At 39.0% G+C, this 24,189-nt stretch overlaps 2 protein-coding genes across 2 annotated transcripts in view; one reads left to right on the forward strand and one right to left on the reverse strand.

The window, feature by feature from the left end:
- Positions 1–387: 387 nt before the first annotated feature.
- Positions 388–15,224, forward strand: CEP95 (centrosomal protein 95; the record flags this gene model as incomplete). The annotated part of the gene is given in 23 exon segments (XM_080629278.1): positions 388–414; positions 417–573; positions 1,540–1,647; positions 2,372–2,482; positions 3,661–3,769; positions 4,281–4,375; positions 5,107–5,241; positions 6,006–6,220; positions 6,667–6,706; positions 7,319–7,351; positions 7,354–7,418; positions 8,625–8,740; positions 9,052–9,184; positions 9,360–9,474; positions 10,200–10,369; positions 10,459–10,551; positions 11,044–11,194; positions 12,159–12,319; positions 12,805–12,879; positions 13,383–13,535; positions 14,617–14,763; positions 14,856–14,927; positions 14,997–15,224. Coding segments are annotated over 23 exon segments (2,658 nt in total). The 3' UTR covers positions 15,174–15,224.
- A 1,263-nt stretch (positions 15,225–16,487) lies between these two features.
- SMURF2 (SMAD specific E3 ubiquitin protein ligase 2) overlaps positions 16,488–24,189 on the reverse strand; it is a 59,567-nt gene continuing 51,865 nt past the window's right edge. Inside the window, exons 15-19 of the mRNA XM_080629541.1 lie at positions 24,027–24,164; positions 23,682–23,802; positions 22,091–22,292; positions 20,531–20,606; positions 16,488–20,265 (exon numbers count right to left, since the gene is read on the reverse strand). Coding sequence (XP_080485667.1) covers positions 20,166–20,265; positions 20,531–20,606; positions 22,091–22,292; positions 23,682–23,802; positions 24,027–24,164 — 637 coding nt within the window. The 3' untranslated portion in view covers positions 16,488–20,165. The remainder of the gene's footprint in view (positions 20,266–20,530; positions 20,607–22,090; positions 22,293–23,681; positions 23,803–24,026; positions 24,165–24,189) is intronic.

A 24,189-nucleotide genomic window follows, 5' to 3' on the forward strand; every position in this document is an offset into this window, starting at 1 on the left:
AAGTAATAGAACAAGAGGAAATGGCCTCTAGTGGGGCCAGGGGAGGTTTAGATTGAATATTAGGATAGAATTTTTTCACTGAAAGAGTTGTCAAGCACTGGAAGAGGCTGCCCAAGGGGGTGGTTGAGTCACCACCCCTGCAGGTGTTTAAAAGCTGTGTAAATGTGGTACTTAGCGACATGGTTTAGTGGGAGTTGGCAGTGCTTGGTTTAGGCTTGGAACTGATCTTGCAGGTCTTTTCCAACCTAAACCTGAAATCTACCTGAAGTAAACATGGCACAGAGCAGGAAGCATACAACATGTTCAGTGTTTTGGACAATTGGGAATAACCACCTATGGTGGCATCAAAGACATTTAAACAGGTTCAATTTTTCGCTATAACCGACCATGTCTTTATTCCTGTCTCTTTCAGTTCTGATATTAATAAGTTTTACTTCTTAATAGATTGGGTCAATGTTGCCAATGATCTTCTAAGGAGCTGTCACATAAGCCAGCACATAAAGCATCTCTCAGAATGTGGTGCTGATGTGTTTGTTCATCTTTATGAGTCCATCTTGAGAGAAAAAGTACCAGGTGGGAACAATAACCAGTCATTTCTAACTCTGCTTTTCTTTCTTCCCTTTTTTTTTCCCTTTATATTTTACAAATTCAAGTTTGCAAAACCCTGCCGCAGATGAGGCTTTTAAAGTGCTTGTGTCCTTCCAAAGACAAGCACATAAGATTGTCATTGTGTAAGGAGGTTTAAGTACTCTAGGCCAATTTTTGTTGCTTTTTTATCTGGTGGGAATTGCAGCTGTGAGGGGAGTTCACTGGCATGGCTACAGCAACTTTTTCTAGTGTAAATTAGGCCTTGAAAGCCATACATAGGCACAATGCCTTGGAAGGGTGGGAGTTGGCTCATTATTAACATTTCAGTGTTAACACTGAAGCCTGTTCTTATGCCTAGTACTTATAGTCTGCTGAGAGCTCTGACTTAACTGTGATTTAACCCAACTCCATTGCACTTCAGTGACAATGGTTAAGCAAGGGCTATACAATTATCTGTGTTTGCTTTATGGCAAACTATTTTGTTTGGGAAGTGTCAAGACTCCTACTTGCAGAAGATTTTAATAGCACTGAGGTAACTGGCAGCTACTGGAGGTAGAAGTCCTGTTAAATATAAGCTTGGAACTAAAAATAATGCTGCTCCCAATTAAGTAGAATACATTGCAGTCCAGCTAGGCTCTGACAGGGGAAGAAGTGACCTTAACACAAACTGCAGTTCCAGTGTAATGATCGGAACTAGACGTGTGTGCTGGGAGTGAAGGAAGAAAAATACTGTGGTGGTCTCTATTCTTGAATTTAATACTTCAGCTGATAAAATACTCGCATCTCCCAGGAGTGTTCTAAGTTTGGACTCAGTATTTATAAAAACTCATACAACTGTATGATATTTGGGCTTTCCACCAAGTAGACAAGGTATTGAGAAAGTAGTTTAGTAGTTAAACATCTGCAATAAGCTATCCACTTAGCCTAAAACCTATTACTTATTTTAAATAGATCTCATAGCTACTCCTCGAAGCCAAGAGGATGATGCACATAACGTGCAAGCAGTAATAGATTCCCTGGCATTGGACTATTTGCAGGTCAGCTTGTCACACATCACTGGTAAGTACATATTTTAATGTAGACAAACACCAGCTGAATATCTCTGTGGTTTGATTTTAACAACTTATAAGAACCATGTTATAAAGCATACTTTCAGACTTACATGAAAGGTCTTTTTCCTGTAGTGAATGTCATCAAAACACTGAACCGTTGCCTTGGACATCAGGTGATAAGTTTAAACAGCAAGCAGAGAATAAATAGGACCTGTCTTGTATGAGACAGACCTGTAAGAAATGGCAAAGTTAATAATCAGTCATACTTCACTCATCTGCTAAAATGTTACCTGAAGTTTGTTACTGACTGGCTTAGTGTTTTTCTGTGTTCAGTTAAAGCTTAGAGGCTGGGTTTGACATGAGTCTTGAATTTTGAACTTGTTACTGCATTTTAAAAAGGTGGTAAAGACTTGAACCATGTTGTGTCTGTCCTTTGTACGCAGATAAAAGCTTTCACTGAGTGTTCACAGGTACAGCCTCACATAACATAGCCTGCAAAGAATGGAAACTGCTTGCTTGATACCAAGTATCTCTTTCTAATTTGGTACATATGCAGTGTGGCTAGTGTTTGTAATCCTGCCTGTCAGCCAATAGACTTAGTTCATGCTGTAGCTCATATGTATAAGAAAATACACAAGGATTTCCAAACACTCTTTTCTAGAACACTCTGGCTTTTGAGAATTTTTCTTTGTGAAGTACTAATCATTAATGTGGCAATACCTTCTCTTAAGGCGAGAACATTGTGAAAGGAGAAAAGGAATCTATCAGAAACCTCCTGGAAATATTTGATGGCTTGTTAGAGTATCTTACAGAAGAAGACAGTGAATCTTCTCAAGATGGAGGTGAGTAGAAGAATATCCTAGTTGTTATGTTCTGCTATCACTGTATCATGGACAGCCTACTTTTTCTGTTTGTCTGCTATCAAGTTATCTTGCTGAGAGCTTAGGTTCTCATGACCTTGGTATTCATGGCTGGAAAAGAGCTCCCATAATAGGTAGGAACTATTTCTGTGCTGTTTTCCTCCCTAGTAGTTCTAAAGAATGATATCTGCAGGAAGATGTAAGCTATGTGAAAACTTTTATTGGGATACCCAAAGTGTTTCCAATGTAGCAAAGATTTAATTGGTGTGTTTGCCTTATTTGTAACCTTGACAGTGCAGAAGAGAGAGACTGAAACTGGCCATGGAGAGGGGCAGGAGGAGGGTGAGGGGGGAACTTCAGTGGCCAAACTTATTTTCATAAACAATATTCATAAAATAGATAATTTATTTTCCCCAACACTTGTTAAAGGGGAAGAATTGTGGAATGTAATCTTTCTGCTTCATTCTTGTGGCAGAAACCTTCTCCAGACAATTCATCTTCTGTTAGTATGTTGCTTTTTGACTTGTTAGATGATGTATGGTTAGGATTCAGGAAGGGGAATACTGACCTCAATTAGAACAATGAGCAAATGTGCCTTTTACTTACTAGCAGACAAACAGAGGGGTGCCTTAAGCTTTCCTGTGAAGTGGGTCTTGAGTAGGGGCTATTTTGAGGAAAATGCTAAACAAAAGAGAATTTACTCAGGCCTTCAGTGACATCATCATTAGTGCAGACTGAGTACTCCTCTTACTATCTTAAAGCTGATAAGAGCTGTCATCATTGGCTGTCGCACCCTGTGAGTAAAAGGGAGAGCACTTGGTGGCAGAGACAATGGCCTCCTGTCCTGTTTTGCTGTGAATGGCAGAAAAAGCAGTAGCAATTTTCAGTGCCTTCTGCTTTTTCCTTCTGTTGGACTGCTGCTGCTAACCCAGTAGGTGTTAGTGGCTCCAATTTTCTAGTTAGAAGTATAGGATTTAATTATTTTGAGGAGGAAAGAATTATTTATAATTGAGACAGAATATATGATAGTTGTAGCACTTTGAAAACCTACCATAAAAGTTTCCCCCTCCAAGTGTTCTATTCCACTTAAACTGTTTTGATGATATTGGCAATAATGCCTGTTAATAGGTAGAAGTAATTTTCCTCTTGATTATTAACAGAAGAGGCCAATGTGCTATCCAGTCATGAAATTCCAATTGCACCTCAGGAGCGGCTGGAAATCAATGCTGATCAACTCACACCACCTTCAATATTCTCATCAGGTGAAGGGTAAGAACAATTCTGAGTATTTACATTGTCACAGTCATTGACTGTCTTTGTGTCTTTCTGTAGAGAAACTAGCAGGTTTTTAACAGTATGCAAGTAGGAAACATACTGATTATGTATGTCAAATGGAATGTGAGGTGACTTTCTCCTTTAGTCAAGCAGCAAGAGGGCTAAAATTAGATTCAGTACTTCTTTGCTCGTGAGGAGTGCTGATGACGTTTTGTTTGCCTTAAGCTTACTTTGCTTGTGGAATGAAACAAGCTGAAAACTTTCTTTGTTCTAAATGATTGTTTTAATTAAATGGCATCGATTTATCTTGGTGACTTCTACATTGGTTAGTTTTGTAGAAGCTGGTCTTTCATGCCCTATGCTGTAATAGCCAGCTCCCTGAAGTAGTTGCCACTTTTCTGCAGCTCCATCTTGTGGACTGAAGTGGCAAAGCGTTTTAAAGTGAATCCTAGAATGGTTAGGGTTGGAAAAGACCAGTATATTTCACACTTTATGTTCCTCTTAGGTCCCAGTCAGAATTTTCTGTAGATGGATCAGAATCTACCAGTGAATTAATTAAACTTGGAGATACAGCTTATTCGTTTTCCAAGAGAGAGGAAGGTGAGCGTTTTGGGGAGGGGGGTATTCAGACTACTCTGCAGCAACATTTCCAGGCTGGTTTTGTTGTTGCTTCTTTTTTAAAAAAAGTTGTTTCAGGCAAATACTTTTAAACTTTCTTATAAAATAACTGATATCGCAGCCCCCCACCATAAGCAAATGTACCTGTAGCTGATCTTGCTGAAGTTTACATTTCTGAAAGTAACTATTCCAGATGTTGTTTTTCATGACTCCTGATCTCTGTCATTTCGGTAAAAGTTTGTTGTTTGACTTCTGATTCAGTTCTCCCTACAAAAGCATGTTATTCTGTCCAATAGAATACGAGAATTTGGGGGACTTTAATTTATTTCACTTCCTGCAGTGTAAAAATGTATCATTTAAGGATGTAAAAAGACTACTAAGTTCATTCTTAACAGAACACTTGTTAGGAGCGTGTGCCACTTAAAACCATTGTGGGTACCTCTGGAACAAGTAATGTGCAGATTACTTAAATGGAGTCCATTCTTATTTTCCTATGAAAATATTCCTATCTCTCCAAGTAGAGGCATAAAGTTATGAATTATGAAATTTATATAGAATAAAATTGAGTAAGAATTCCAGACCTATTTTGATCATAGTGTGGATTGCTAATACAAGGTTAGTAATATACCAAACATGAAAATTGTCCATCTAAACAGTTCATAGCAAGATGCTTTATAATTCTTAATTTGGTCTTTTTCAAACCTCACTTCTAGAATTCAAGTGGCCTGAACTGTTACCAGCAGGAAAGGACAAGGGGGTGGAAGCATCTAAACATTCAGAGGCTTTTACAACATTTCTTAGACAGTTCTCTGAAACTGAAAGGGTAACTATAAAGGAAAAGGAAGATGGTGAGTATTGGAAGTGAAGATGGTGATATTTAACGATCATCTGATAGTTAAAATCAGGTAGATGAGCTAAGAGGTGCAGGGTACTAATGTAGTATGAAGAACCTTATCACTGAAGGAAATACTTCAGCTATGTTTTCAAATGAATAAATCCTTTTCAGAAACTCAGTGTTGCAGAGTATGCAGGCTCCATTTCTGGGGTATTTCTGCTTAGCCAGGATTCAGTTTCAGCTAGTTTGTTTCCTTTTGTAGTTCAGTAAACAAAATACTACAGAATCATGTTCTCAAGAGGGTTTTCATGCTGTTCTTATGGCCAGATTGTGTATTGGGTGAATCATTCTGACAAGCAGTGGCCATCTTCTCCAATTGTCCCTGGCCTCTGCTGGCTGTGGCTCTGTCACTCCTTAGAATTCTTGCACATGAGCAAACATTCCCAGCATGTAGCTAAAATGACTGGGGAAAATAACAGCTAACTGAAAGCTATTTACTGTGTATGCACCATGCAATATATTGATATACATATATAGCATACATATATACAGTCATGAAAAATGTGGTGCTCTTAGAGAAGTAGTGAGACAGGGAGGGGCTGCAGGAGGTATCTCTGTAAACAGAAGTAACATCAGGCATAAAAATGTTACAGTGCTCTTCTAAGCAAACCAACAGATGACGGCTAACAGGAGATATTTAAATATTGCCCTTTAACATATATGGACAATGTAAAAAACCCACCATTACCTGTTAAGTTCTTCTGTTTGTCTCTCAAGGATCAATGGAGTCTGTTCATGCTACTGAACCTCAAACAGAAATTTTGAGCGTCAGTGCTACAAAACTTGGGGAGCCGATACAACAAGCTATTCCTCTGCTACCACCATTTCAGCCTTCAGAAGGCAGACCTCATTATCCTGGATGTAGAGGTTTGGACAGCTCAGACAGCCAGTCAGCTGCTTTGGCTGACAGTCAAGGAGTGACAGCTTCTACTGTAAGGAAAAACCTAAAAACCTAACATTTTATTTATATATATGTATTCTTATATACAGATGTATTTTAGTAATCAATACTGCTTTAATTTTAAAACCTTCTAGTATACTTGTTGAGTGGGAGTAGTGGAACACTTGAACACTGAGTGTGTCAGATTTTATCTTCAGTACAAAGAATTTTGGATTGTGGATTCATTCTTCACTGAATGTCCAGAGAGGAAGTTAATTTGTGGCATGTGTTTCCTTTATAGCTATACATACACATCACCATCATCAATGTAACACAGTTACATGCACTGTTTACAATACAGTAAACAAAATACTTGTAGCGAATCTTATTTATCCATAAGATGAGCACTGATTTCCATATGGAGACAAACCTAATGTATGAACCTTCATGTCACCACTTTCCTGTGAATTTATAGAAAATATCTGCTTTTTATTTCAGCTTGAAAAGTCACTTACAGAAAAAGCTGATGATGTTTCTGGTAGTCCTTCTCTGTCAAGGAAGATCCCTGGTAAGACACAATTTTGCTTTCTATAGGGTAACTCTTAAGTATCAAATGTTGCATTATTTTTATTGGCATGACAAGGACCATGGGTTTGAAACTATGGGTGCATTTTTTCAAATACAGCCACCAGTTAATATTTCTATCTGTCCTATAGAGAAATAAAAATTATTTATAATAATAAATACTTTTGAGCTGTTCATTGTGCTGCAGTGTTCCCAGTTCAACTCCTGTCTTAATTCTGTGCTTCAGAAATCTCTTCTGGCAGGTAACTCCCATGGCTGAGCTTATTCTGAGCAGAGAAACATGGACCAAACCAGCCAGCTTCATCTCTAAGAAAAAGCCATTAATTGCTTTTGTAGAAAAGGTTTACAAACTCAGTTTTCGGTACTGAGTGTCCCTGTTGCCAAGGCAACCCTGCTTACCTTTCTAGTTTCCATAGCATTCCCATGACACATTCAAAACTTGAGAAATTACTAAAATGAATGTCACAACCGTGTAACCACAGTTGCTTTGTCATTCTGTGCTCTTGGAATAATTTGTATTCAACAGCCATGGATCACATCTTTTTTTAATTGTTCTCCCCACTAGTAGGCAAGGTGCAGTCTGTACCATCCACTAACACCTGTCATCTGCTTCTGCAGTGGGAGACAAAGTGGTATCAAGTGATGCTGAGGACAATGTGGCAAAGGTAGAAGTTCCATCTTTGCTTTCTCAGTGCAAGTTAAGTCAGTATTTTTGGATTTATGCTTAATTCTCCTGATGCCTTCTGGCACTTCTGGGCTTTGTTCCAAACCTGCCTTTGGCTTGCTTTGGTCAATATACAATCAGTGATGGAATGTTGTTAGACCATGTACAGTTTATAATTCATGCCATTTCTTTCTGGAAGTGCTTGCTTCAAGAAGCATAAAGTGCCAGTAGCTATGGAGTTCTGATTCATTGCAACCAAGCAGTTACTAGTTACCCTGCTTTTAATCAGACCAGGATACATTTAATCAAACACAAGAGTACAGTCATGTACCTTCTCTGAAATGTAGCAATATTCTAAATTAGTAAGAATCTGGGGTTTCTGGGGTTGTTCAGACTCCAATAAAATTCAGATTTTGCTCCTTCCTGAAGATCACGGAGCTGCTTGGCTACATTTTGATTTTATTTCCTTTCACTGCCCTTGGCTTTTCAAAAACTGAATAATGCAAACCCCAGAAATTGATCAGCAGGTGCCATTCGGCACTTGTAGAAACAAGTCTGAATAGGAAGTTCTTCTCTCTGGAAAACACTTTTTTTGTCCCTTCTGCAACCACAAGAGGTACTCACAGACTTCATTTGTTCCAACAGCCTTTACTTCTACAGTCTGTTTAAAACATTGCTTAAAACTCATTTTCCTTTGGTGTATTTGCAAGTATGTGCATGCCAACCCTGAATTACTGCTCTTTGAACAGACACATTACTGGGCAGTACTAAAGAAATGTAACTAAATGGCATAGGCACATTAGTGTTTCATTTTTGTTTGCTGTGAATTGCAGCTTAGTCCATATTCAGTGAGGTTCAGCTTATTTGCATTACCTGGCATTAGTCCCAGGCTAATGAGGTAGTATTTATACTACTACTATATGTAGTAATATAACTTAACCTAGATCTTGTTCTTCAGATTCTGTGTTTTAGCTGCAGATGATTCTTGAACTGATCTATATTTTTGCTAATTTATTTCTTTAAGCATCTAATTCTCTTAAAGCACACTATCTTCAGTCAGGGATCTGGAGCTGTAACTACTTTTATACCTATATAATCATAGGGGTTTAAATTGCTCTATAAAAGCTCTTGTAGGATCTCTGTACTTACATGATTTTTGAGCTTTACTGTGAAGATCTTAAATCTTAATTTACTCTTATTTTCTTAGGTTCCTCACATATATGAGACTTCTGCATCTGCTTCCTCTTCACATCAAAAACTCTCACTATGTGCTGAACAAGTGGAACACACTCCTGAATCTTGGTACCTGCCTAGAAGCAAAAGGCAAGTGCATTTTTCAGTACTGAGCTAAGCAAGAACTTTTGTCTATGTGGCCACCCAGGCCCCCCATCTGCCACCCTTAAATAAGATCTCTTCTTCCTTCACTGCATATCAGTGAAAGATTAATCTTGACAGAGATTTCCTGTTTCTCCTGACATGGATGAATTTTCTTAAATACAGGTATTTACACATTCAGCTTCTACTTAATCCTATAAAAATGTGCTCATACAGAAAGTGACCTGGGATTGTTTGTATGAGGTAATGCTTATCTTCAAGGCTTTTAGAATAGAAACAAAATCTGTTTTGTGTTTTAGCAGCCATGAAAATTCTGCCACAGATTCACTTGAAGAGTCTCTTTCCCACAGAACAACAAAGGAAAAGCTATCTGAACAAGAGCTTCATGAAGTGTCAGAAAACATCTCTTACAGGCTAAATGAACTAGATCTAGTAAGTGAAAGCTATTATTTGTTGTATCTGAGCAATTTGGCCTCAGTTATGGGAATGGAGGGAACAAAATTATAAATGTAATATTGATGAAATCTGCAACTAACACCTGACTTTAGACATTTCTTAACTTTGAGTGAATTAGTGAACCTGACCTCCCAAAAAATCTGTCCAACAGATGTTAAAGAGAGCTTTGGGTGGGCACACCAGGGAAGAAGAGTTGACAGATGAAGACAACCTATCTCAGCACAGTGACAGTGTCATGGATTATCGCTGGAGGAAAGCTGAGAGAGGTAATAATGATTCTTAGGCCAACTGAGTATTAAGATGAAAAAATATCTATAAGAAATTCCTTCTAATGTAAAGCTGCTACACTGAACTACTTATAGTCACTAAGTTATGTCTGAGATCTAAACCTGAGCAACAGTAACAATAACAATTAAGTTCTCATTTAATACTTAAATACCTATGGTAAAACTTTACTAAAAACACAAGGCAAACACAGCTGCAGTAAACCGTACAGGAAGTGGCAGAGGGACAGAATACCCAGCTCATGGGCAGGACTGTGACTCTGAAATGAGGGCTGAACATAGCATGTACCTCGAGGTGACTTACAAACATGGCGCAGCCACCATAATAATGTACACCAGGCTATAAAGCTATTGTGTAGCTTGATCTAATTCACATGTACAACATTACATTGCAAGATGAAGCTGTTTGTGACTGTGGCATATAGACAGTCTCTCACCTTGAGTTACCTTCAGTTGCCTTTACTGCTTTTTCCTTCCCCATCTTGAATATCTCATTACTATTAGAAAAGCCCCACAGTTTGTGATTTGGGGCGGGGATAATTCTAAAGGTGATGACTTTAACTTTATGATTAATTGGTGCTAAACTTTTTGACTCTTATGCTGTGGAAAGATTTGACTATTCTATGGGTGTGTTGGGGGCTTCTTTCCCTTATGTTTGGTTTTTCTTGTTTCAAGTTAGATACTCAATGAATCACCTTTCCTTACAGACACACCACATTTAAGCAGGCCACGATCCCTTTCTCCAGCCTCACCCTCATCTCAGCATCAAGTCTTTTCTGATTTTGGAGGTAAACCTTCCATTAAGGGAACAAGCCCGATAAGGAAAATATGCAGCCAGCTGCAAAAAGAACGTGATGAAAGAACAAAAAATGCAAAGGTAATTTCTCAGTCAGACATTTTGGTCATTCTTACCAACAGTTACACTGGAAGCATTTAAATCTATAAAGTCCTCTTTCTATTTTCTAGATGGTTGCTAAAGCTTATGAAGATGAACTAAGAATTTACAAAGCCAGGGAGAGGCTCAGACTTTCCAAGCTCAGAGAAGTCACCAAGGAAATGGTATGGGATACACTCTGCTCATTGTGATGTGTCTAGATGATCTGACCAGGTAGTTTTTGGTACAAAAACTACTTGGGTTTGTGGAAGGATGATTCTCTAATGCCATGAGTAAGACAGAGGGGTTTTTGCTACTTTCTTACATGCTACTGGATCAGCAAAGAACCTAAACTGAAAAGCTCTGTCACACCAATGTCACAACAATGTAGGCTGCACTGGCCCTTTCCACAGCCTTTGCAGAAGCAGTCCGTAGGCTGCTGCAGGAGTGTTAAGTGCTGCAAAAGAGCTGAGGTTATGCAATAGCAAGATTTAACCTTTATTTGAACCCTGACCTGCATTGGGTGAATTCTGGCCTTCTGGTGAATCCAGTGCAGTATGTCCAAATTCTCATCCTGAAGTTTCAAAGAACTGTAACTTCTGATAGCCACACTCTGTGTTCTGTCAGTCTTTCCCTTCTCATACCTGTTCTCCATCTGTTTTACATCTGCTCCTAAGGAACAAGAATACAAAGAAAACATCTTTAAAGAACCTCCAAAAATGCCTCAGCCAGTGAAAGTTTATTCTAGAAAAACCACACCTCGGAATCCCAAATACAGCCAGTGGATTCCAAAACGAGGGACTGTGAAGCCAAAGAAAGCAGCTCCAAGTAAGAACTGTGAAACTATACTTGGTGGAAAACTAGCATCTTTTGAAAGCATGTGTTGAACTCCAAGAATAGAGGCATCAGTCCAACATATACCAGTCAGCTGTTGCATTTTCCCCTTCTTATGACCTCTATATGTCTGGATTTTTGTTAGGGAAGATAATGCTTTAAGTAAATGTAAATCACCACTGCAAAATTGAAATGTTACCCACCTGCTGCTACCTTAAAATCCCTTGGGATATTTTCAATGCTTGTTTCCATTACTGCTACTCCTGTGTCTGCTCCAGTATAGTCTGAACTCAGGTTCTTTGGTGGTGGTTATTTTTTCCTGAGCATGTATCAGACTTAAAATTGGGCCTTTAATGTGAGTGCACTGGTGCGGAGGCATGTACAGGTCATAGAGCAGAATACGTCAATGGCAACCACCTTCCTTTCAAGACCCTGCCATTGGGATATTAACACTGACACTGGTTTTGCTGAGCAAGTGATGAGATCAGAGATGTACAGGTAATGACGTGGTTGCAAACCAGTTTTACACCTGTTTAGTAATGACCTGGATGTGTCATTGCTACTGCTGTATTAGCATTATCTTAAGCTGCGGCAACCAGTGAGAGAGAGAAGAAAAATTGCTGGTTAGCGATGGTCAGAAGCATTTGAGGGAAGAAGGGGATACTCATCTTCATTGGATGTGGTGGAGGGAGGGAAACTATGCCTGGGCTATAAAAGCAATTTTCAGCAGGGGAAATAAAACCCCACCAATAAAACCATGGGATTTCTCTGCTGCTGTACTGACAAGAGTGATTTTGTGTCCTGCTGGGTTTAGCTTGACATCACAGCAACAGCATGGTAGCTTTATATAGTGTTCAGTTGAGAATGTTTTGTAACTTAGCCTGATGCTGTCTGGAAGAATTTACCACTAAATGTATTTTCCAGGAATTTATTGCTTACATCTGTCTTTACCTTGTAGTAAAAGGAAGGGGTGATGACCTCCTACATCAGCTACTGGAACAGTTTCCCCACCTGCATATTTCCCGCCATACTATGAATAAAATGTGGCAGCAGCAGCTTGCACATACTGGACAACTTAAGGCAGCTTCTGACAGAAACAGAGCAACACTCCAAAATGAAGTGAGCATTCTTATTCTTACCTCAAAGTGTCAGCAGAACAGTTAGCAGTCATCAGTGTTTACTGCATAATAAAACAGTAATAAAATCATCCTGACTCTTTGTATGCAGCATAGATGGGGTGCATGCACATTCAAAGCACAGTATGAAAGGATGTATATCTAAGCTTAGTTAATTAAATAGGGATGTACATATCTAGACTTGTGAGCAGAACTTTTTATCAGCCACTTGAATATAAAGTTCTTTTATATACTAGATTGTCTAGTACTGCCTGGGATTGCTATTACTTTTTATGTAAGCATTCTGTAGTTTTGAGTGCTATTTCTGAACAGTCTTTTAGTTTAAAATAGTTGTAAGATACAAAACTTGATTAACTTACACATGGTAACTGTAAACATAAAAACCAAATCACAGCAATGTTTAGAACTCCTACACACAATGCCTGTCCTGCAAAGGGATGAAGTAATGAACTTTTTTCAAACCTCCAGGTTCAACAAGCCCTGAAGAAGCACGAGCTTCTTGTTGCAATTATTAAAAAAGATCAAGACCATAACAAGAGACTGGTATGTTCTCTGAAGGGTGTTTGTTACACAAGAATCTCATGTTGTGCTGGGTAGTGCCTATTTTCTTGTCCAAGAAAATGGCTTTTTACCTTATGACGATTTTATGCCTCTTGAGTAGCTGTGGTCTCAAAAGCCATGTCAATGTGTTTGCTGTGAGGCTGCTGAAGTCATGGGAATGGACTATTATTATGATTACACTGTGCTGTTGCTTTAAAAGTGCAAACAAATCCTAAGAATGTGCCAGGAGAAACTTGAGGCTCCTGGTGTTGCTGGTAACACTACCAGCTACCATGGCAATGCTGATTCCTTAATTACATGGTCCTCTTGATGCACTCTGCTAAATCAGTAGTGACTAAAGCTTTAAACAATAAATGCAGTGTAAGATTTGGGGTAGGGAGAAAGTCATTAGTAAAGCCCCCTATTTATCAATTATTAACAAAGCTTTGCCCGCAGCAGTATCTATTGGAAGCTTGGTGGTCTTACAGCTACTGTTCTCCATTTAGCAAGAACTTAAGCAACGTATCTGCAGACAGAAGTGGGCTCAGAATAAAGTGAGAGAGAAACGCCAGCAAGTTGCTCGAGCCAGGAAATACTATGAAGATTACCGGGTTCAGCTGCGTGCCAAGATGATGCGGGCTAGGACACGGGAAGAAAGGGTAAGTACAAGATGTCTTGCTCTGCTAGTGTGGAATTGGTTTTGTTCAACTTCCCGTGCTGCGGACCTATAGTCTTGGTAGTTCACATAATTGTACAAGTAGGTGGAGAGCCAGTGAAGTGAACCAGGATTAAATGGCTGGTCAGTTAAGGCCACAGAGGAAAAGGGTCCTTTTCTGGAAACACTGGTACAGTTTAGGGCAAACCACTGTAAAACAAGAGAGGATGCTTTAGGGGTTAAGAGAAGGAGAGAAAGGGTGAAGTATGGAAAAACAGCGCTGGTAACATGAGAAATTAGGGAAATGAGTTTTCAGAAACAGTAGGATTAAGAAGTTGTTCCTACAGTTACTATCCAAAGAAAACTACCTAAATCTTCAGTTAAGAAAACTGATCAAAAAAACTTTGTTATCCAGTTATGTTCTTTAAACAAAGTGGACTTTGACAGATATGATCTCTAATTAGGGTTGGACATCAGAGCTAAAGAAAGCCAGTAAAGTTATTACACTGTGCAAGAGTAGATACACAGTTCTCGCCTTTTAAAATAAAAGGCCAGAAGTTTAGTGCATAATCCACTATTAGTGATTTGAGAACTGTTTGCCTCAAGCTGCACTGTAGCTAGTAAGTGTTCTTGTGTATAAATGGAAAGCCTGAGTACAGGCTGGATTTCTTGCTGTTGGAAATCTGGATGAGGATTGTGATGTGAGATAATATAATGCAGAGTGGGCTGGAAATCACAGTGCCTGTTCAAAGATCCTGGCTTGCATTGCTGGGTTGTCTGAAATGATTTTATAAATGTAATGTACATTTGCTGTTCTAGCCCCCTTCTTAGTCATATGACTAAACTGTCATGAAAAAACTATTTTATCTATCAATTTCAGCTAAGTATGTAACACAAATAGAGCTGAGTTGTATCTGTCCCACCATTACTAGGTATGTAACTCTACTTCATGGGCAGTGACCTATCTTAATGTGACCACCATTCTGTCAGGAGATAAAGCAGCTATAAATGTCTATAATGTATATAAATGTATACTTAGCAGTTCCTGGTAAAGTCTTAAGTTTCCTTTTTTAAATTGCTGACAGATATTTAAAAACTTATTTGAAGAAGGCTTAGAAATTCAGAGGCAAAGGCTGAGGGACCTGAGAGCATATGCTAAAGAGAAGCGTGCTGAGCAAAGGCGAGAGCATCAAAATGAATTGGAGTCTATGGAGAACTATTACAAGGATCAGGTAAAGCTTAACCTGCCTCAAAGACAGTTAGTATTTTTTACACTAAAACTCTTTCCCTTAATTGCTTCAACTCAAACACATGTTATGTTTAGTTCTCCATGCTAGCAGAAGCTTTATCTCAAGAACGCCAAGAAATCCAAACCAGAGAGAAAGCACAAGCAGAAGTAAGTATATGGAATTTTCTATAATCTGTTCTTTTCACATGCTGTAGCTAATGTCTGTATTTTCTTTAGATGCTACAGAAAACAAAAAGAGAACTGAGATCAAGGATGGAAAAGGAAATACAGCAGCTGCAAGCAGCAATAATGCAGAGTGATGATGACACCTTTTTTCAAGAACTAGAAGCAGACAGACTGAAATCTAGACTTCAGATGGTTTCCTTTCAGTACAGCAAAAGCCATTTCTTGTAAAACTTATTGAAACTATCACTGCAGTTCTCTCTGGTGAAGGGGATATGAATCTGAGAGCTGCTGTAATAGGAAGATGGTGTTGTTACTCTCTAAAGTACCTGCTCTGTCGTTTTGACAGGTCAGATATGTAGCTGCTGATATTTGGGATGTCTCTACAGCACTTTTATGATCACAAGTAAAGTTTTTTAACTACTTTCTACTTTCTTAGCAAGGCTGAACTTGGGCTCCACACAAAGGAACTGGAATGAAGTCAGTGTGCTTTAGTGAAGTTATTGTAGTGAAACAGTTGAATGCTGTGTCTCCTCTATGCTTGTGCTGGTTCCATTGCTGCTGGAGTTAAAAAGCTACGCTAATTCCATTAGCCACAAATTACTGGATTGGAAAGAACAAGGAGATCTTTAAAAGAACATCAGGGGTTCAGATGTCCTGTGCCAGGACAACTTAGAGAATGTCTGCAATAAATCTACTCTAAACATCAGTAATTTAAATATAGGGCTATTCAGTCTACGCAAAACTATGCTTGCAGTTTTGGTGTTGCTGGCTTGTTAATGGTAAAGCACATGAAGTACTATGTGTATGCTCCACATGTACTGAAAAAGTAGTCTGAAATAGAAAACAATGAAAATTCTTCTAAAGTGGTAAAATACAAGTGTCTGTGACAACTGAACCCTGGGAACGACCTGTGGACAGCATTCCTAATTAGTTTCAGCAGGGGTATACAAGTAGAGGTAGGCTCTGTAGGCTTTTCAATTGTTGGATTTCACACAAGGTTTGCAAAACTACATCAGCGCATGTGCAAACAAGTGAAGTTTCATTTCAAATGATCTCTTTCAGAATGGAGTGAAGAGTTCTTGCTTAAAACTGCAGGTGCGAGAAGTGATATAAAAAGACTGGAATTAATTGCCTCATGTATACAATATTTAAAGCTTACCACGAGATGGTGTCTCTTACAGAATTCATAAGATACTGGGTGCATTAAGACTTATGCATTGGAAGAAAAAATGCTAAGCAGGAACAAAAGCCCCCAGCAGCTGGAGATGCTTCCTTTACAGATTAAATGAAACAGGCAGCAGTTAAAAACCACACAACAACAATCCTCCAGCAACCCACACCCTGACTTTCTTAACAACCATTTCCTGGTAGCTCTCTTAGATAAAGACTTCAACTTAGCTAAGAGACAGTGTTTATCAGCTAAGTTAATCAAATTTAACAAGTATTTACAAAATGTATTTACCTTTTTTCTTCCCTTAAGGAAGATGCTGAAGTCTTAAGCTTTGCTGAAGTCTTGGCTGAGAAGACATCTGTTCACCAAAGCTGAGATAAAGTCCTTGCCACTACATAAAAGCCAAAATTAAGATCTTCTTGCTTGACTAGAATGCTTAGCACAATCCTTACTGCACTTAACAGCACACAGCAAGACACCAAGTTTTAAGTATTTTCTTCTGAAACGAATATTGAGTTACTTAAAAATGATGTTGTTGCATTTTGAAGTAAGTAATTAAGAAAAACTTAAAACTTTTAAAACCATTGATGCTGTGACAGTGCAAACAGCATACAATTTATTGCTCAACTTCTGCATGGGTACATACATTAAGTACTTAAAAACCATTTTATACAGATTTTTTTTTTTGTTAAAGCTCATGTAACAGCTGGGTGAAAATACAATGATACCAATGCTAAAACACTCTGTAATAAATACAATGGAAATGATAAACTAAGAACTGTCAGTTTGTGGAGGAGTAATTACACTTGTATAAACTAATTACAACTACAGACAAAGCTCTGAGGATGAGGCAGAGCCAGAAACCTACTATATAGTGTAAAGTACAACAAATGGCACCTGTTAACTATATGGTGCTGTTTAAAATCTGAAGCAGTCTGAGCATGCTACATTTAGCTGTATGATGCATACTTATGATATAGAAGCAAAGCTTTACTTCCATCAATGCAGCCAGTTTAAACGCACCAGAAGTTGAATACAGATGTAGTGTTGTAGAACAAGGATTTAAAAACAGGTTGTGTGCTCTGGACTTTAGTACAACACAAAAATTTGGTACAAATAAAATCAGTTCAGGGAAACTGAAACTATGTGCAAAAAAAAAAGAGATTAGAATACATACTGTACAAAGCACCATTACAAAACTCTTTACACCGAGAAATTAAATCCTCTGAAACTCACCTGTGTAACTGTATATTTGAAATCTACAAAAGTCACTGTTCATAATTAAACATTCATCATGAAAAGCAACAGCATAAAACCATGATGTGACATCTCTCTAAAACAACTAAAGACTGGATAAAGTAAAACCCAGTAAGAGGGACACACTGAAATAAATATTCACATTAATCATGGGGTGAAAGTCCAAGGTTAAAATGCTGTATTAGGCTTAGCACCTTTTTGAGGGGAAAGTAGCTGACATGACCTTAAAATAAATTTTGCAAAGGATGTTCAACCCTTGAACGTTTTCAGATAAATATCTGACTAGGTGATGAGGTGCTTTAGTTAAAGCTCTCAAGTTATTATGAAGGTAGAAAGGCACTCAGAATACTTGGTGTGTTCATCCTCATCTGTCAGCTATGGAAGTCAAATGCAGATTTGTCTAGTTTTGCCTGTAATATATTAAATTTACAAATATTTATCTGTGGCAGTTAAAAATAATTCCCTAAACCAAACCAAAATGTTTGGTAGAACAGACAGATGTACTGCTAAGGCTGCTGTGAAAGTGAATGGTGTCCATTAGCTGATCTAGAGTCCATATTCTGCAGAGCTCATCTCCTCCCTGCTCATGAATGCTTTTATGACATAAGGGTGACCATAACCAGACATTCAATACATTTACCAGCCTAAGCAGGCTGACGGGGAGCAGGTTCCTGGGAGGTGGGTAAGGATGATGGGAGTGTCTAAAGCAGTGGTCTGCAGCCACCAGCAGCAGTTCTGAGTAAGGAACACGCTGCACAACAACCTCCTTTGCTGTCCCAGGCAACCCCGAAGATGTATTTGTAGCTGGTGACATCTCTGGTGACAGCATTACCTGAAGGGACCCCAGCTGTAGGTGCCAAAGTACCAGCCATTTTACATGAGTGCAAGAGTCCCTTGAAGATAAAAAGGGGTCTGATGTATTTCAAACCTAGCTGTCAAAACAAGATTCTTGGCTTTACGTCTGCATCCCTAAGTAGCCTCATCTCTGCAGCCAGCCCCAAATGGGAAGCAAGTCTCTTAGAACAAACCTTCCAGCAACAGCTGTATAAAACAAAATATAAAATAATCAAATGAACATGTGGATTTGGCTCTTACCACAATTCTACAAAAGCAGTCCATTGCCTGCTATTCTAACACACAACATCCAGTAGTAGTTTACTCACTGTGGCAGTCAGATTTGGCAGAACAAAATTAAGTTCAAGCTCCATAGAACAGACAGAAAATTAGCCAGTTCACTGTGTGACTTCCACTGCAAAAATGGAACAGCTGTTTACATCCCATTCTTTCAGCATTTTCAATAGCCTCGACTTTCTTCTCATTGGCAGTGTAAAAATAGTGCAGGTCTGATGATTAATTGTAACCTAAGTTACAAAAACACAACACTGATTGGGAAAAAAACCACGCTACTTACTCCAGATATTCGCACCGCTGAGAGGAGAATGCCACCATCTCTTAAGCAGACTGATTTATCTACACACGATGAGCAGATCATACACATCTTAACTGAGAATTTCCACACTAACTTCAAAGTTCAGTTCCCCCTACCGGTAGTGCATTTTATTCCCCTTTGAAGAGATCAACCCATGTTATAATTCATATATATACTTAATTCCATCCCTACAATCAATAAATTATGTGCTTTTAAAACCTCATTTTCTGAAGCACATTACATATATTTCAGTTAAAACACCATTTTTCCTTAGTTGTAACTTAAACCCACGTGTCATGAGCAGCTGGACAAGGATTACAACATGTTTTACCTGATAAATCTTTAGCATCAACAAATATATAATGCAATTTGGCTGCATTCAAACAAACTTTGGTTGACTGGACAGGATGGGTTCTGAAGCGGACTGCTGACAGGCTCCGGCTGTCAAATACCACCTCAGCAGCATGCTCGAAAAGTTGAAAAATGCAGTGTTTAAAGTCAAAAGCAACAACAAAAAAATCCTCTTGACAGACTTGTTAGAAAAATGCTGGTTTAAAAAAACCAAAACATCTACTGTTCATTAAAAAAGGTCTATCCCACATGGCAACACAAGGGCTGTACCAGATCCAGCATGTGTCACTCACGCTAGAAACTTTGTTTAAGGAATCTGACAAGTGATATAAATAGGACCCCAAAACATCATATTTGTAATTCATGCTTGAAAAATATAAAAAAGCCCCCTGTGGTAACATTTACGTTGAATTTACATTGCAGAATATAATGTTTTTACTATAAGAAAATGCAGTTAACATGTAAGTGGCTTTAATTAAAAAGACTAATGATTCTTTCAGCCAATTTTATGCGAAGTTAGAATAATCCAAAATAGGGTTTTTTCTCCAAAAATAGCAGGTATAGATGCTGTTCAGTATCATACATTTAAAACAGGCTGAAACGTGACTTGTACCGACTGCTGAAGTTGTGTCTTGGTATCTGAGAATAGAAATCAGGTAGGCAAATATAATAGATTACGTTTTACAAAAATAGTAGTAGTCTTTAAGTATAGAATACTGCTTAACTGTTGAAATGTAGGAAAAGTCAGCATTCTGTATGTTCAAGATATTAGTTTTTAATAGCAGCTGAATGATCCTATGGCAGGAACCACAGAACCTATTTTCTTGAATAAAAAAAACCCAAAAATTAAAAATAAAACCAAAAATTCCAAAGTTGTCCTTTCCCTCCCAGTGTCCGAGTGTAGAAAAGGGAAAGTTTTCCTGTATTTCAAGCATTTCTTGAGTCTTGGCTGAGGGAAGGGCTTTCCGGCTGACAGGAGTATAAATAGAGTCTCAGGTAAGGCTGGGAAGGGTCATTCCACAGCGAACCCACATGTTTCTTCAATGGCAGTTAGCAGCTTCTCGTACAGCTTGTCGTAGCTTTCGTAAGGAGGAATGTCTATTCGGTTAAAGCTGTGGAGAGACAGCAGGAAAGGTTCAGCTGCTGGGAACTTAAAGCATCACCTAGAAAGTTCTGTTACACTGGAAGCGATGGCAAAGCAATACTTAGCACGGCCAACAGAGCTTCATCTAAATAAAAGCAGTCTCTACTTTTCACATCTTTACTACTCTAATGGAGAGCATTTATTATGTCAGAAAAGGAGGGGAGGAAAGAAATTTATGGAGACAGCAAATTGGCCTTAATCTACAGATCACGAGAGCCTTGAAAAAGTCTTACCAGGTGTGAGCCTTCGGCAAATTGTTAGTGCTGGCATCTATCTGGTGTATTGTGAACAGTCGTGGGCCTGCAGCACCTGAAAATCCAGAAAAGAGCTCTACTGCTGCTGTGTTGCAGGATATGAAATGTCTTTGCTGCAGTGCAGCATCAAAGTAACTAAAACCACAAAAAAAAAAAGAAGCTACAAACTGGATCATAAACAGGCAGGAAAGGTCCTTAAACTTGCCATGTTTATCCGAGATTCCTCCCCTCCACCCACACACAGTAACCATGCAGCTACTGCAACCACTGAAAGATAAACAACAACAAAGCACTGATAAGGAGGAATAAAACACCTGGTTTACTCAGTGCACTATGCAATTCTAACAGTTTCCCATTTAGCTTCTCTCACCCTTCCTTGAGAACAAAATGTATGCAGCTGTATCTGTTCTCATTTTATAACAGGTCTTGAGGAATGGCCAATTCCATTCAAATTCCATAAAGGAGTCACAATACCAACTTTGACAACTTTCGTGTTCAGGCTTTGTTTGCCCACAGAAATATGTTGTACTAGAAAAGCCATATCCAAACTTACAGGTCAGATGATGTTAAACTGGTATTACTTCAATTACCCTTCTCCAAAGAGCTCACTCCACACCGTAAACAGCACACTCATCAATAGTAGGGTTAATATTACTTGTAATTGTTCTGACAAGAGTAAACAGGTACACGGTTTGACACAAGTCCAAACACTTATCACGTCAAGTACCATACTTTGCTTAAAAACCTCAACATTCCTAAGCTTCCAATGCTCCTAAACATTTTAGAGCTCAGGACAGAGGAGACAGAAAATGAGGGATTCTATTTGATAATGAAGGGATTGTTAAGAGGAAACAGATTTCTAGAGCAACTGGTTTTTGCACGTTGCAGGTGTTACCATAGTATTTATGTTCTGATGGACTCTTCTGGGTTATGATCAATGCTTCCCCTAGCCTGTTTTCTCTCATCTTGTGAGAAGGTGAAACAGGATAACTATAGTGTTAACAGACCAGCATGGGTTACAGACAGAGCTGCTACAACAGAGACTCAGAGGAAGTTCAGAAGCCAGGTGAGTAATTAAGGTGACTGCTTCTGATGCCTGGGCTGCCCTTGGTCATGTCTCTTAAAACAAAAGTAGTCAGCAATGAAGTGCCTCTGCTGCCAGAATCACAAGAACTCTGCATGTTGGTGTGTTCTGGTCCCAGAGCTGTAGGGTGACAAGGACTTGTAAAAGACCGAAATTAAAAACCAGGCTTCTACAAAAACAGAAGGAGAACAGCACCAAGATCTCCACTGATCAGAATTTCCTGCCAGAGAAGGAAGTGCATAATTGAAACAAAAGAGCCATTAACAGCTGAATGACAAGGTGATAACAAACACACAAAGCCCACTGTTTGTGATTGTTATTCACCAGACCATTAAAAATCGCCCTTAAAAAGTCGCATTACAGCCAACCAGCCTCTTTTGCAGCTAACGTTTCTGGGATGTGTCCTACTGCTCCCTCCAGGTACAGGCATTTGCAGTTGCTTCCGGAGCAGTTACCTTGTAGTGCCTTGAAGCCTTGCAGAGGCACTCGGGATGAGCCAGTCACAAACTGGAGGAGTCGTGCTCTCCTCTCTTCATCAAAGAACTCCACAGCTTTCCAGAACCATTTCACAATGTTGCTGTCTGGGGTACAGTGTTTTAACCTGGTATTTGCCTTCCAGTCATTAACATCGATTTTTCCCAGTCCACAAATGATGAGCTGGAAGTTTAAAATATAATTCAATATTTCATCATTGATCAATGTAAAACTGGTTTTGGAGTTTGCCAAATGATGCACTTTGAAACACCAACAGATTTTATACCAAAGGCAAATTATAACCTCTCACTAATCTTAAACAATGCTGGAATATAACTTTATTATTTTAATCTTACCTTTGTACAACATAATTTTTCAAATGGCCTCAATTAAAATTTAACAATCGATTTCATAAGCTTTATATGAAAATGTCTTGACCTGTCAATTAAATAAGAAGCACAGATTCTACTCAAGTATGAAAGTGCATGCATAATTCCCACTTGAACTTGGTATTTGTTTCTGGAGCATAGCTAAAGGTACAGTTTGCCTGGTTCAACCCCAAAAGTAATCTTGCTCTTGTCATACCAAACACTTAATACAAATCACTTCTTTCCTGATGAAGAGCTTTCAGCGTTTCTAAAATGGAAATCCACAATGGATGAGTTCAAGCTCAAACAGGGATGTGATTATGAAGACATTTTCTCATGACTAAGAACATTGAACCTTCCCATTTCTTATTCTGCATCTGCAAAATGATTCTGGGTTAACAGTATGGCTGGTTCCTGTATTTGAATGAGAATATCAAGGATAAAAGAAGAGCAATCACTGACATTCTAGTGCAGAAGAAACCATGAATAATTTATTTTGTGGATATTTTATACGGCAAATGCCTCAGCCCCACAGCTAACAGACTATATATCAGATTTCCATTTTAACAAGTTTAGGATTTGCCTTCAGAGGATATTGTTTGGATGCTTTGGATCTTGACATGATGTAGCACATTTGTCAGTGGCAGCACCAGACAGCACCTTTCCTCTTGCTGTATTTACAGGGCAAATTTAGTCTGGCATAACAGCTCTGCAAAACCACAGAGCTGCCTGACAGCAGAGGCAGTGCAGAGTGCTGGAAGGGCTGGGAGCGAGTGGCAGGCGGTGGAAGGCACTGGCAGATTATTTTCCTGGCAGCACTGAATTTAGCGTCGTGAAACTACACTGTGAGAAACACATCCACCACCTCTGCTGGAGCAGCACTCCCGGAGGTCACTGCAGACACTTCTCTGCAGGTTCAGCTGGGTTTCCAGGGACAGGAGAGGGTTTGCTCTCCTATCACTTCTGCAGTTGCTATGAAATGTCACCTTGAGAAACACTCTTGCAGCTTGCAGCGGAAGGCACACACAGGCTCAGTGATGGCCTGACCTGGTAACCTCTTATGCTAATTGTATGTCTTGCAACAGCACACCTGCAGCCCCTTAAAGCACTGGGGACCCAACTCTGCATGTTACTCAGTCTCTGAAGAATGCCTCAGGCTTTTATTGTTACACTTGACGACATAACGTAACATTAGTGGACTGACCTCTAACTCCTTCTCATCAAATGTCTTCAGCAGATGTTGTGGGATTACTTCATTAAATCCCTTCTGTAGAGCCAGAAACTGAGCTTCAATTCCTCGTAAAAAACGCCAGTTTACATAAAGCCTGCAAGCAAGCGCAAAGTGGTTTTGTGAGAAATGTGTTCAAATACTATAAACCCAACAATTTATCCAGCCCCCAAAAATGGCCTTGCTGACAGGAATAAACCAACCACCACTCCTTGCAGCAGCACTTAGAAAACAACCAACCAGAAACTGTCAATTACTTCACATAAGTAAAAGTTCAAAATAGATAAAACATAAAAAACTTTGGGAAAGACATAAATGTACCTGACATATTCCTTTTTGTTGTCCTCTGTCACAGGGATGCTTTTGCCATTGGGTTTCAGTTCATGCTGAATAATTTCCCCATATGCATTGTGTTCTACACAAAACGTATGGTCCAAGACTCCTGTGATATCATTCTCACTGGTGGATAGAAGTAAGTAAGTGA

This window comes from Psittacula echo (genome assembly GCF_963264785.1).
Source record: "Psittacula echo genome assembly, chromosome: 14".
NCBI classification, from domain to species: Eukaryota; Metazoa; Chordata; class Aves; order Psittaciformes; family Psittacidae; genus Psittacula; species Psittacula echo.